Source organism: Idiotropiscis lumnitzeri, chromosome 2 (genome assembly GCF_059441095.1).
Source record: "Idiotropiscis lumnitzeri isolate Australia: NSW breed Sydney's pygmy pipehorse chromosome 2, RoL_Ilum_1.0, whole genome shotgun sequence".
NCBI lineage: Eukaryota > Metazoa > Chordata > Actinopteri > Syngnathiformes > Syngnathidae > Idiotropiscis > Idiotropiscis lumnitzeri.
The window spans coordinates 27,066,329-27,081,584 of record NC_142392.1 but is presented as its reverse complement, the minus strand read 5'-3'; the positions used below and the strand labels follow the sequence as shown (position 1 = coordinate 27,081,584).

The 15,256-nt window shown below is 41.7% G+C and overlaps 1 protein-coding gene and 1 long non-coding RNA gene across 2 annotated transcripts; both read left to right on the top strand.

Moving 5' to 3' along the window:
• Window positions 1–1,491: 1,491 nt before the first annotated feature.
• On the top strand, window positions 1,492–6,110 carry LOC148342150 (uncharacterized; the record flags this gene model as incomplete). Its single annotated transcript, XM_088284773.1, has 2 exons — window positions 1,492–2,660; window positions 6,104–6,110. Coding segments are annotated over 2 exons (1,176 nt in total), but the record flags the coding sequence as incomplete, so codon positions are not given.
• Window positions 6,111–7,331: 1,221 nt separating this feature from the next.
• Window positions 7,332–15,026, top strand: LOC148342149 (uncharacterized). The gene is made up of 2 exons (XR_015841490.1): window positions 7,332–7,732; window positions 7,822–15,026. It is a non-coding gene; the product is annotated as an uncharacterized LOC148342149 (long non-coding RNA).
• Window positions 15,027–15,256: the final 230 nt, after the last annotated feature.

The following is a 15,256-nucleotide window of genomic DNA, read 5'->3' as shown; positions in this document are numbered from 1 at the left end:
AATTTTCTGGTTTTTATATCTTGTTGAAGCAATTCCTTACGGAAAGAATTCTGCCTGACTCTAAACAATGTGCACACTGTGGCGAAAACATCAATGGCAGTTGATCAATTTTAGTGAATAAAACACAAAATATTAAGTTTTAAAAAAAAATATGTACGTATCGGTCTTTTTTTATTTATGAACCTTGTACTGTCTTGGTCGGGTGAGAGTCAAAGAACCTCGGGTGGCTCTGCACTGTTCTGTGCACGTTTGCATAGTTTCACCTCATCCAAACATTTAAAATACATACATTTAATGCATCCACCCAGGGTTGCACGGATCTCATCGGTGAACAAGCGCATGCTGCAAGGAATGCATCTGCATCTTTGGCTTACTATGGGCTTCAAAAGGGAGAACGACACAACCCCCTTTTCTACCAACAAGCCCAGGAACATTTAGTTCCTGGTCATAAAGTTCCTGTGGCCCAGGTGGTTTGCATCTCCCCCGCAACTCATAGTTCCTGGTAATTTATGCAAATGACAATGTTGTGTTACTTTGTTACTCATTACTGACACCCTATGGCTGTTAAGCATCATTGCAGTTCTAAAATAATTCAGTGAACTCTTAAAATATTATGGTGTATCATAGTTGAATTTGAATACATATTCCAGAAACGTCTGTGACTATGTCAGGAATGAAATCGGGCATCAGCCACAACATGCTTCCTTTTTAAATGCTCGTTTATCACTGTTGTGCTGCTAAAGGGAGGTTTACATCGTCGGACGTAATTTTGTGAAATGTCCCCATGGTCCGGTCCAAATCGGGGTCGCACGCATTGCTCCGTGTGCAGCAGGCATAAGTCAAGGTAGCACGGTAGAAAATAAGACAAAGTCGCCGCCTGAGGTTTGACTTGACCAAACCAAATGTGTGTTTGTCTTTCTGTGTCCTACAGATGTCAGTGAAAACGATCTCCGTTCTGTGAAAGATGAGCCAGACTTGACTCACATCAAAAAGGAGGAGGAGGAGGAGGAGCAGATCAACAAGTCACCACTGAACGTTGTCCCTATAAAGACTGAAGTTGAAAACAAGGATGAGAATGAGGACAACAGAGGGGCGGAGCCTACAAGCAGCAGTTCAAGTCATCACGTGACAACAGAAGGTGATGAAGACCACTGGGGGCCATCACAAGCACATAATGAGGACACATCAGACACTCATGACAATGATGATGATGATGGGCAAGCTAAAGGTGAAAGGGCATGTCACACTGACTCATTAACTTCAAAGCTGTCTTTAAAAGGGCACACAAGAACACACAGTGGAGAAAAAACATTTTCATGCTCATTTTGTCGCAAAAGCTTCTTTCGAAAGTCACAATTAACAAGGCACGCAAGAACACACAGCGAAGAGAAGTCTTTTTCCTGCTCAGTTTGTGGCAAAAGCTTTTTTTTTAAGTCATATTTAATAAAACACACAACAATACACAGTGGAGGAAATCATTTTTCCTGCTCAGTTTGCGGGAAAAGTTTCTCTCAAAAGTCACATTTAACAGACCACACAAGAACACACAGTGGAGAAAAGCCTTTTTCTTGCTCAATTTGTGGCAAGAGTTTCTCTCAAAAGTCGCATTTAACAATCCACACAAGAACACACAATGGAGAAAAACCCTTTTCCTGCTCAGTTTGTGGAAAATGCTTCTCTCATAAGGCAAATTTAACAAGCCACACAAGAACACACAGTGGAGAAAAGCCTTATTCTTGCTCAATTTGTGGCAAGAGTTTCTCTCAAAAGTCGCATTTAACAATCCACACAAGAACACACAGTGGAGAAAAACCCTTTTCCTGCTCAGTTTGTGGAAAATGCTTCTCGAAAAAGTTTAATTTAATAAAACACACAACAACACATAGTGGAGAAAAACCCCTTTCCTGCTCAGTTTGTGGCAAGAGTTTCTCTCGAAAGTCACATTTAACAATCCACACAAGAACACACAGTGGAGAAAAGCCTTTTTCTTGCTCAGTTTGTGGCAAAATCTCTCAAAATGCAACGTTAACAAGTCACTCAACAACACATAGTGGAGAAAAACCCTTTTCCTGCTCAGTTTGTGGAAAATGCTTCTCTCATAAGGCAAATTTAACAAGCCACACAAGAACACTCAGTGGAGAAAACCCTTTTTCCTGCTCAATTTGTGGCAAGAGTTTCTCTCGAAAGTTGCATTTAACAATCCACACAAGAACACACAGTGGTGAAAAACCTTTTTCCTGCTCAGTTTGTGGAAAATGCTTCTCGAGAAAGTTTAATTTAATAAAACACACAACAACACATAGTGGAGAAAAACCCTTTTCTTGCTCAGTTTGTGGCAAAGGATTCTCTCAAAAGGCACATTTAACAAGGCACACAAGAACACATAGTGGAGAAAACGCTTTTTCCTGCTCAATTTGTGGCAAAGGATTCTCTCAAAAGGCACATTTAACAAGTCACACAAGAACACATAGTGGAGAAAACCCTTTTTTCTGCTCAATTTGTGGCAAGAGTTTCTCTCGAAAGTTGCATTTACGGATCCACTCAAGAACACACAGTGGAGAAAAACCCTTTTCCTGCTCAGTTTGTGGCAAAAGCTTCTCTGTAAAGTCAAATTTACGAATCCACACAAGAACACACAGTGGAGACAAGCCAGTTGCAGCGTTTGTGCTAAAAAATTCTCCACTAAACGGAGTGCTGAGAGACACGATTGTGCTGGCGAGAATTGCTGCGATCCTTGAAGCTTAAAAAAAAGAAAACAAAAAACTGAAGGAACCGACTCTTTGTGGTAAGATGTAAATGTGATTTTGAATAAAATATGATCAATTTAATTTTGCAAAGCTTTTTTATTGACATGAAGCCAATGTGATCAGTGCCAGAAGAACCATTGTTTCTGAGTGATGATGATTTTTTTTGTGTTTACATCAAACATGTAAATAAAATAAATTGCCTTTGCCTGGAATAACATTTTTTAACATTATGCTTTTCAGTTGTCTTTTTAATCGCACCAAATGGAAAAGGTGTGAGAAGAAACGGTGCTTATGAAATCGTTGCCTTCCACAATCATCAATAAAATCACTTGTTCCACTTGCTCAACTGGCCTTCATTACGCTGTGTGAAAAGGTGAAAAACAGAACTAGAAGTTGAACTATAAAAAGAACAAGAAAGAGAAACGCAAAGTCTCAGTTTCTCTTTCTAGGTTGAGCTCTATCAAGCGTTTGGGGTTTGTTGCTAAGCAGAATCTCACTTCGGAAAAACTATCATTTTGTCAAATATACAAAATACTTTTTTCATGCTATATTATATTTTTTATACTTTGGATTGCTTATATAATGAAATCGGGAAATATTGAAATGTAAAATTAGCAACGACATACAGACTTAATGCAATTAATAAGAAATATAGAAACATTTTATAAATATTGAACACATTGAGAAGAGTTAATCTTGAAATAAATATTGAAATATCAAAAATACTTAGGTATTAAATTAATTCAATAACCCGACCCCGGATGAGCGGCAGAAAAGGGCTGGATGGATGGAATAATTTAAATTGCATACATATTCAAATGAACAAATATGTTAAGAAATATTCAAGTGTGAAATAAAAAGGTTTAAATTAATATTGATATAATTCCACATTAAAATAATTGAATAAATATTGTAGTATTACATATAAAATATAAATATACATTGAAATAAATAAAAAAAAAAAGTCATGTATTTTTAAATGGCCTACTATAGATATGGGAAGTTCAAAGAAGTGACCAGTCTTGGTTCTGAAGTTCCGATGTAACCAGATACTGCCCTGAGAGAAAATAGGCCTGAGCATTGTTTATGGTGGGGGCAATTCTCTCGCCAGGTCAGTGACCTTCCAGGGTATGGAAGTAATTTAAGGTGGTCACGAGTAGACTGGTCGTATCAAAGGGGAGACGCATCTGCTCTCCCTCTGGGGGACTTTTTGAGGGAAATCCCAAAGACTAGCGTGATGGAAATGCATATGCAACAAGGGAAAATTAGATATTCATGTCCTATTTGGGCATTCCCTATAAGAAGGGAATGTCTGAGAGGGGGCTCAAGTTTTTGGGGAGACTTCTTTTGACATCAGCATGTGACGAGAATAAAATCTTTTTCGAACCAGTTCTTTTCCATCACCAATCCAGCCTTGCTCGGCTGCCTCTCCGGAAGGCAGCAAGGACCCACACTTCAAAGACAAAATATACGACATATTGAAAGAAAAACAATACTCAAATATTGAAATAAGTATAGAATTAAATGAATAAACAACAAAGAAATAAATACCACCTGGAAAATATTATTTTCAACATTTGTCAACATTTTTCTTTCTTGCACATTCTTAAACAAACATAATTTTTTTTTTTACTTTAACTTTTTAAGTTACTTCAGTGCATTTCACACCTGTGCCTTCAGGGAAGTCCTACTTTGTCCTACTTGAATAATGCCCCTCACAACACCATCATTTATGACACCACGGCTGGACAAATAATATCCAGAAACACACTCCCGCACCACTGAGTGAGTGTTGGACGATATAGCTTCTCTTGAAAGGTCTGACTTGAAAATGTCCTTGCAAGTGGATCTGCAATTAAATCCACACTTTTCCCTCCTTCGGCCATTGTGGTTTAAAAAAAAGCAAGAATATATTTTAGATTTTCGAACGGTCGCCAGTTACGACTTTTTGGTGTGTTGATTCGGCATAGCGCCGCCCCCTCACGAGTGAGTATCCAATCACAAAACGCGTTCATCACCCTCAGCATAAGGTCAGCGAGAAGGCTCACTGTAACCAACTCGTGATCTGATTGGCTATCGCAACCGTCGAACAAATATGAAAGCTCATTGACTTTGACAGAAGAGACGCTCGCACAATTGCATCTTAAGGCCTCGGAATGAATAATGCGCGCTCCCCGTATTGTGAAACCTGCCTGGCAAGACGAGCGAGCGGAATTCCGATTGGCTCAGCTATAATATGACATCAATGCGACGATTATGATTTTTTTTTTTGATTGATTATGTTTGGCCAGCAGAGAAGGCCTTGAAGGCCCACACTGAGTTACTTAATAGCCTAAATTAAACTTTACTTTCATCAATAGAGTTAAAGTTATGCTTTATTGTAGGCGTTATGTAATTAATAGTGAAGGATTGTATTACGATTGCTGGCATTATTTTAAACACTTACGGGACAAAAGGTCAGGTTCATATTTACTGAATATGTTCAACATTGATTGAACAAAAAGCATTTATCAAATGAAAGTAGAAGTGCAGTGCATCGATAAGATTGACTGGGATTGTAGTCATGGTCTTTACTGATGCATTCATATGCTAAATTTATATGACTTAGTTTAAATGTAAGACCTCAAAATTGCACACAGAGTATTTTCATGACCCACACTCTCATTCAGAACAAACTGATTCAGTCTGCTCAGGTCAAACTGATGACAAACCAGATAGCACTTCATGGACAAATACGACAAAACACATTCTCCACATAGGCCATAGAAGATACAAACATCAAGTTGGGCAGGGGAGGACGTCACAGGGACGCTATCAAGAACACCCAAAAACATAATTTGATCTGGGAAAACATACACCACACAATCTGTACACTGACGAGATTACAGGGGAATGAGAGACGGAGAGACTGCCGCCTGCCTGAGAAGGTCAGCCTTGGACGTGGAACGTGGACCGGGGGAGGGAGCAAGGACGACCGATTCAACCTACATGACCCTTGACATAGAAAACCTCCAATAAAATGTGAGGCTGGGCTGAGATCAGCGCGACATTTTTCGATTGTGCTCGTCTGATTATAGTTTCTCGTCAGATTAAGAAAAAGCCGCTCAGATATCTGTCTTTGTACTATTTCCTGAACTCCAGAAATCAAAGAAACTAAAATATCGCAACTATAATCAGCTGTTGTTGAGTCTTTATTTGACCCTTTTCTTTTTGAGTACAAAAAACGAACACGCATTGGAGTACCGTATTTTTACGGCCAAAAGACGCGCCGTATCAAAGGGCGCAGTCCCAGGTGAGGGTGCTATTTCTGTATTTGATACATAGATAGAACGCGCGGTATCATTGGCCGCAAACAGAACCTAGCAACCAAGCAGTCGCGCTAGCTGCTCAGTCGCGCTCGCGTGTTTTTAAAATGGCAGCGGGAGTTCTGTGGTATTTTATTTTAGCTTTTAACAACGTGCAGAAGTTGTCCTTATCCAAAAATGCACCAAGTACTTGTCTTCTGTATCCACTATTCTCCACCAAACACGAGAGTCATTATCAGTCTGCCTCGCCGTCTCGCTGCCGTGTAGCCCCTCAGATGGGATGCCGACACAATGCCGGTGTGAGCAAATCACTAATCAACAAACGATGTGCGGTCATGGTGTTACATCAAAACTAAAACTATCACCCCAAATCAACTGAATAGCGTAATAGTGTAGGCCCAGCAAAATTCTGCCTCCCAGCCTACCATACAATACCTTAGCTAACATGCATGCACACTAAAACAGAAGATAGCATGGCTAGCGTGGCTAACAGTTTTTAAAAAGGCAACAGGAGCAAAACTGAGTTTGGTTGTATTTTATTGAACTATTTAACAATGCACTCACATTATTATTAATTAGTCATAAAGGATTTTATAAGCTTGACTACAAGTGACATGTATTCAGTTTAATGCAATAAAGATATATACTGATTGGGCTTTAAATCAATGCATGAGAAAAGGTCAGGCCAGGCTGTGTGAAATGCATGGGTGGCAGATATTTTGTGCAGGATGAGCCGCACGTCGGAGAACTGAGTGTGCAGACGCGAAGGGTCCCGGACTTCGATCAAGGCCACCCGTCTGTTGTTGTGTGAGATGGTCACACGGTCGACCGTGAGAGCAGAATAACAGATCCAGTGGTTCATCGGCAGTGGAGCGCACAAACAACTGCCATGGCGTGCACCGTGGGAAGAGCCGACACGTCACCTTGCGGGCAGAAGACGTCCACTAAGAGAAAGGTAAAGTTAACTGCAGATGACACATAGCCAATAGGGGAAGAGTAGGAAGTCTTGGCTTTGTTTGCTGAAATGTATAAACGATCCTGGGCAACTGAGGGGGGTGCGTTGTTTTTTTCCTGTTGGTTGCTGTAACCGGGCCTCTCAGACTCTGTATTAGATCACCTGTTAAGAATAAATCCACTCCCGTGTGAAGTTGCCGGCATCCTGGTAATCTTTCTCTCAAAACGAGCGCGCATAATTGTTGGATGAATGAAGGTCGTGTTTGGTTAACCATTAATGGAGTCAGATAATTCATTCGAACTATTTTGGTAAACCTTTGGTACATTTAAAGTTAAAAACTCCAACAATTTATGGTGACCCCGACGTGATCGGAGGGAGAGGACTACAAAAGAAATCCACAGACTTCGAATAAGAGAACCACAGGGTCTGGGACCCAGGGTCAGGGACCCATATCCACACCAAGTGACGACTTGTTGAACGGAAAGGAAATCCCGACTTAGACCTGTTTTCCTCTGGTGGTACCACATCTAAAAGGTAAGCAGAATACCTGTTACTACATGTCTGAGTTCTGCACAATTGGGGAAAAATAAATGTAACAGAGGAAAACGGGGATAATTGGGAAATTAAATATTAAAAGTGTGGATTGTGACACGGTGTAAAATCTGGGATTTACGTGTCACGGTGATACGGTGTAAAATCTGGGATTTACGTATCACGGTAATAAGGTGTAAAATCTGGGATTTACTTATTACTAAATTTGTGGTTCTGATACGGTGTAAAATCTGGGATTTACGTATCGCAAAGTCGTAATAAGGTGTAAAATCTGGGATTTACTTATTACAAAAATAGTCTGAGACTATATGTGGTATTGATACGGTGTAAAATCTGGGATTTACGTATCGCAAAGTCGTAATAAGGTGTAAAATCTGGGATTTACTTATTACAAAAATAGTCTGAGACTATATGTGGTATTGATACGGTGTAAAATCTGGGATTTACGTATCGCAATTTGTGTGCAAGTGTAAGCAGTGTGATTGGTGTGATATAATTTGGACTGTTTTGTTTGATATTTGGCTGGGACGCACGGGAGTGGATTGTTCAGGAGGAGTGGAGATAGGTGGGATATGGGGCTCGGTTTCGATGGACTGTATGAAAGTGATGGTGTGAGGCAAGAAATTGATGGACATTCTGTGAAGTTGGAGACGCAATTAACGAGTGGAATTGAGGAGAAAAAAGATAAACAAAAAAAAAGAAAGAGCAAAAGAGAGGTATCGGAAGGTGTTGTTGAAATTACAAATGGATGACCACATGGGATATGATTAAATTGGCTAAGCAGGTGCAAAAGAAAGAGAGGAAAATGTTGAATGACATCAAACAATTGAAAAGGGGCAAAAGATAAAGCTAAATGGATTCGGAAAGGTAAAATGGAAAAAGAATTGGCAATGGTGGAGGAGGACAGACGTAGTGTGCATCAATTGGCGACAGTGGCGACAGCATTGGCAAACATAAAATTGGAAGAAAAGGTTGAGAAGGTTGTGAAAGTGGATAAGAAGGAGAGGCACGTGAGAAAAAGGAGATGTTGAATGTTGTGGAGGGTTGTGCAAGTGACAAGATTGGTAAAGGGTGATATTGAACTGGTCGTTGAACCTTTGGCGTATATTTGTAGTCAATCATGTATGTCAGGGGTTTCCAGGCAAAAAGAAAATGGCAAAAGTTATTCCAGTTTTGTTATATTATTGATTGAGCTCACTTTGCTTGTTGGTGCTCGGCTCGGCTGGTTAGCACGTGGCTGCGGCCATCCAGAGTGGAGTTGTTTTAGGAATACTGTTCGGAATATTACAGTTTGAAAACTGACAAGTTTAAAACTACTTATTTTGAGACTATTGTCATTGATATGGGCCTACTAGTATTTTAGTAGTTTTCTAAATCTGGTCACGTAAAATGTTCCTGTTCTATCGGTAGATAATATTATTTATTTTCTTTATGATTTTTCTGAGTTATGATTTTTCCCTGATGAATTCTAGACAAATAGGAGGGGAAAACACTGAGGCCCTGAGTGGCCCGCGGCCCCTATGTTTGTTTCCATACGACCCATCCCTTCACAGCCCAGTTTGTCTCTTTTCATGACACTCAGCTCCTCACTGTGTGTGTGTGGGGGTGTGTGTGTCTGTGTTCCCTTTGGCTGATAAACATAGCTGGTTGTTTGGTCTACGATAGTTTTGTTTACTTTCTTTGATGCCTACTCTCTGTAGGTTATTGTTAATTTGATTCAACTTGCGATGTGGCATGAAGAAAAATTTTTAAGGATCCATTGGCATAAATAAAGAGGAATTTGTGTTCCCCATAAGAAAATATGAGCCTTGATAGGAGATGGGTTTACCAAATATAAAGTTGGATTAAAAAGTTCTGTAGATGATTTATGAACTGATGTGAATTAAATGTGACAAAGGTGGAAGACAGATGTTTTATGACTGTACGACGCGAACTCTGACATGACAACTTTTAAGGGACATGACAGCATTTCCAAAAATGCCAGACTGCTAACATCCACATCTATGAGGTGTTTGACGTCACAGGTGCAGGATCGTCAGCCATGTCCAGGAGAAACAACATCACGGGGACTCAATGGTAAAATCAAGAGAACCACAGTTGTAAACTTCGGCATACGCTGGCTGAATTGAGGCAAAATTAAGGATATGCCAGCACAAATCTTAGTGTAATCAAGGCGGACGCGCCAAGGGAGGGGTCTCGGTGTGGAATTGGAAAGTGGAAATTATCTTTTTGGGTAAGGAATTAGATGCCTAGAGGGGAATGAAAGTGTGAAAGAAAAAGTGTTTGTATGTCTATGTGGTTTGAGTGAATGTTTAAGGGACGGGCGGCCTCAGGAAAGAAACCTGATTAAGTGCACCGACAAGCCCTTACAGCACGTAGGGTGCAATGGGCGGACAGGCCTGATCAACCTGAATCCCTATTGCACTCCCGAGTATTGATTTCCAAATTATTATTGGTGACAGATTGGAGTAATTAAATTCAAGCATCAAGTGAATGGTTGATTGACGTTATTACACAAAATGTATGCAAAACTTAAAGTTTCAGAATGGAGGTAATTTGGCCCTTCTCACTGGCAATTGCTACTCCTCCAGCTCTCTCCACAGGTTTGAAGTGACATGTGACCTGTGTGTCCAGAAGGCCGGAGAACGCTTCAAATAGCGCCTCATCACGCCCAGGTTCTCCTCAACAAAGAGGGAGAATAAGATAGTTGTTGATTTAGCCTGCTTTTGTGCCCAGCAGGTTTTATGATTCACATCGGGTGCACGACTAGATAACACACACCCAGTCCAGGATAGGGCAAAATTTAGTTGGATTGTTTAGACATTTCCATGTAATATGGCACCACAGCAGTGATACTTGAAGTTAATGTCAGTTAAGTGGGGCAGTTGCGCTGTTTTCATGAAAAATTACTCACTTAATGCAAGGGTAGGTCCTCCGTAGGGGGATGCGAGAGTTACATTCGGGACAAAATTTACTTGTCAGGAACTGTCCTCACTTGAGGCCGAGGCCAGACTTACAGACCAGCATGATGGTCATCGGCTGAATGGGGACAGCTCAGGTGAGATTGGCCGTGCCGTGCATCAGAGTATTTCTGGCCCCGTTGGGGCCGATGTTGCTGTGTCTTTCAGATGGAGAGGGGAGGAGACAGGCCTGGTCTATGTGGCCAGGACGAGACGTGAATGGAGTGAGCCTTCCGGAAGTGACCCGTCCAATAATGTCGTCATTACACAGCTGTTCCAGTGGGCCGTCCTCATGGGCGTGCCCCTTCCGGGTGCAGACATCATGCGAAACAGTCCATCAATGAAAAAATGCTAAATCGGTCTAAGTAGAGCACATTTTGTACATAATTTTGCACAACATCAGAAAAGGAAAATATGGGAGTGGATTAAGGAGCGTTACTAAAAATTGTTGTACTTGCAGGTTAAGGAGGCCAAGAGAGATAAAAAAAAAAACAAAAAAAGGGGGAGCAGCAAAGGCAGCAGCCAATGGCTCCCATTGGACCTGCTCCTTCCACTTCTGCTGCTCGTAGGCAAGGTTCGAATGACGCGGCGCCACAGCAGACCGGCTGTCCATAGCAGGGCGGTCAACGAGGTCGGGATTGCGGTAACAGAGGTAGGGGTGGTTATAGACAGGGGTTGTGAGTGGGGTGTGCTCGTGCTGCGGGGTGTGGGGTCACTGGGTGATGGGCTGTCCATGCTGAGCCACTTTCTGGAATGTGCCATCCTCTGGTCCGGTGCCATATCTGTCGCAAGGAGCGCTCCACCAGCGCAGGGGGCGCCACCGTTACCCACTCCCAACGCACTATTGACACCAACCCGCTGGTACCCCATTCCATGACAGGGGGCCACGGAGCTTCAGCGTTCGAGGACTGGCAGGTCCCTGCATTCCGGGGACGGTGGATGGACAGGTTTTCGATGGTGCTGGATATTAGGGCGAGCTATGAGCTCCTTCCGCATCTCCCAGTGAGCCTTGTGGACTCTCGAGATTGCCTGAGTCACTGCCCTAGACTGAACGAACACTGGAATTCGAGTGGCATTTCTGGATGGGACTGAACTTGACTGTGCACATCCTTCGGAGGGAGCATATGTCGTGCTCTCTTCCTTCCCAGTGGCTGAACTAAACTGAAACATCTGAGGGCAGCTCTGAAACCTGGTTCTTCATCCTCCCGCGGTGGATATGCCCTGTTCCTGCTCTGGTCTGAGTGGTGTAGCAACCTCCACCCATTCAATTCACCAATTGACATTACATTGTACATGTGGTCACACATGGTTTGGTTTATCAAAATGCATTCATCTAAATTTAGGCAGGAGTAGATCTTCCATTAGGATTATATATTTGTTATGTCTACCGGCGTTGCCTCGTACGCCTGCCTTGTCCCTGAGCAGCGGAAATGGTATGAATTGTTTACTTTCACCGAGCCACAAATCACATTGAATATCGATGCACATCATCATACAAAAGATCTAGGCCCCATAGTTGTTGAATAATCCGCGTCACTATCAGAATATCATATTTTAACACCCACTACAAATTCTTCGGTTTTGGCAACATCCAAAATTTCACAAGACGGGTCACTCGGAAGAGGTAATTCGGTGTGTGTATTGTTTTTACTGTCTCTACACCCTCCCCAGTTGACAGAAGCAGTGTGGGCACGGCCTGGAGGTGGATTGAAGCATTCGGGAGACAATGGGAAGTGAAGACTGCAGCGGTCTTGGAGCTGTCTATGTCTGGGAGAGCACCTATTCTTCCCGTTAAAAGAAAAAAAAAGGTTTAATTTGGTATCTGCGTTATTACAGTTTAAATGGTTACTATTTCATTTGGGTTGCTTTAAATATTTGTCAAAAAACAGTCAAAATTAGAGCGTTAGCTCGAGGCTTAAATTGTAATCTCTAAACACAGTTAGATATTTGAACTCAGTGAACTAAATTTTATTTAATTCAGGAATTATTTGCCCATGTTGCGAAGCCAGATTCTAGTGTTGTGCCATATTAGCTGGATATCATTAGGACATTAGTGCGAACCAACACTGCTTGTGGTGATTATCAGCAAAACTAAATTTATACGTTGGAGAATTGTTTCTGGGGCCAATGCCTGTGAGGATGACACGGTCTAGATTATATTCGAAGAAAGCTATTGCAACAGTCTGGGAATTGAAATAGATATAATATTTGGTGGGTTTACGTTAATTAAAATATATTATTCAAGTGACTGATACAAGCTTCACAAACAAATTGAAAAAGGTGATTGAATACAATTAATTAGGGTATTATTGCGATTATTTAGCATGCATTTTTTGAAGGATTGTATAACGATTGCTGGCATTATTGTAAACACTTACGGGACAGAAGGTCAAATATTTAATTTAGCAGGTTCATATTTACTAAATATGTTAAACATTAATTAAACAGAAAGCATTTATCAAATGAAAGTACGGTGCAGTTAGATACAAAAGGTTGTAAGTGGTTCTATTACACACAACTTCAACCCGCACCGGAGTTCTTTCCCCGATATGGTGAGCCTGAAGGTTGACCGCCCGGATGGGCAGGTCAAGAGAGGGGGAGATACTGACCAATTGAAACACATACAAATCAAACATAAAAATGGACACGGCTGTCCTTTTTTTTTTTTATTGTTTCTGAATGAGAGGCTTGCTTTCTACGCTTTTAGTATGTTTGCTTCTAATCTATGAGACTGTTTTTTAGACAGACGGAGGAGAGACAAAAATTGTGATGTTACAGTACCACTGCAACCAGACGGTCATGTACGAGGAACGGGAGGACAGCTCGGATAGGTTGACAGACGCACAGGTGATATTGTTTTATAAAATTTGTGACCAAGACCCCGAGGTTGGTATATATGCGAAATTATTCAATCACACAATTGATTTAGAGAATTTAAGTGATTGATAATAAGGTGGCCAAGCAAAATTTTACGTGTTTGAAGTTGAATGGAGCAGGACACACAATTGGACAAATACCGTGGGATTGGTGTGAAACGAATGTGTCTCTTCCAGCAGGACCCCCGCTTTCCCGTGCAGACGTCTGGTTGTGTTATGGTGGAAAATTTCTATACGACAGGCTGCCGACCAATGCCTCTGGCAGGTGTGCCCTGCCGGTGAGTGTGACACCTGTAGATTTGGACCAGTTAAATTGGGATCAATTAGAGGCGGTACATAAACAATTGTCAAAAACCTTATTAATAATGTTTCAAAATAGGATTGCTTTCGATAGGTTATTGGCTGAAAAACAAGGAGTGTGCGGGATATTTCGGGATCAATGTTGTAGTTTCATCCCAAACAACACGGCACCGGATGGGCGTCTCACCAAGGCATTGGAAGGTTTGCAAACTTTGAACAAGGGGATGAAAAAACATTCAGGTGGAGATTCGGAAATGTGGTCAGGATGGTTGAATGTCTTTGCTAAATGGACAGGTCTGATTAGCTCTATATTAATCTCAGTGGCAGTATTTACAGCTATTATGGTGCTTTGCGGATGTTGTTGTATACCTTGTATCAGATCTCTTACAGTAAAAACCCTCGAGCGCACCTTTGGTCCCTTGCCACCAGGGGGCCAATACATGATGATCCCCGTGTCGGACCCACAGCCGGTTCCTTTGGCCACAGGTCCATAGGGTGCAGCAGCGTAAGTGGTAATGGCCTCAGTTTTCTGAGGCCAGGAGAGGGAATAAAACTTTTATATATCATCTTATAGTTTTACTCTTTACTGTTTTTACATTTTTTCTATTCTTATTTTTGTGGGGATGATGGCCTCAGTTGTCGGAGGCCATGAGAGGGATTAAAATTTTATATATCATTCCACATCTCTTATTTTTTACTGTTATTATTTTTCTCTTATTATTTTGGCGGGGGTGATGGCCTCAGTTCGCTGAGGCCATGAGAGGGATTAAAGGATTTTATAAGCTTGACTACAAGTGACATGTATTTAGTTTAATGCAATAAAGATATATACTGATTGGGCTTTAATTCAATGCATGAGAAAAGGTCAGGCCAGGCGGTGTGAAATGCATGGGTGGCAGGTGTTTTGTGCAGGATGAGCCCCACGTCGGAGAACTGAGTGTGCAGACAAGAAGGGTCCCAGACTCCGATCAAGGCCACCCGGCTGTTGTTGTGTGAGATGGTCACACGGTCGACCGTGAGAGCAGAATAACAGATCCAGTGGTTCATCGGCAGTGGAGCGCACAAACAACTGCCATGGCGCGCACCGTGGGAAGAGCCGACACGTCACCTTGCGGGCAGAAGACGTCCACTAAGAGAAAGCTAAAGTTAACTGCAGATGACACATAGCCAATAGGGGAAGAGTAGGAAGTCTTGGCTTTGTTTGCTGTAATGTATAAATGATCCTGGGCAATTTAGTGGGGGGCGTTGTTTTTTCCTGTTGGTTGCTGTAACCGGGCCTCTCAGACTTTGTACTAGATCTCCTGTTAAGAATAAATCCACTCCTGTGTGAAGTTGCCGGCATCCTGGTCATCTTTCTCTCAAAACGAGCGCGCATAATTGTTGGAAGAATGGAGGTTGTGTTTGGTTAACCATTAATGGAGTCAGATAATTAATTCGAACTATTTTGGTAAACTTTTGGTACATTTAAAGTTAAAAACTCCAACACCGCGATAATAGACAACGACTATGGCCCAGAATTAAAAAGGCTCGAGAAGAGGGCAAGATGGCCTACTTTGTGGGT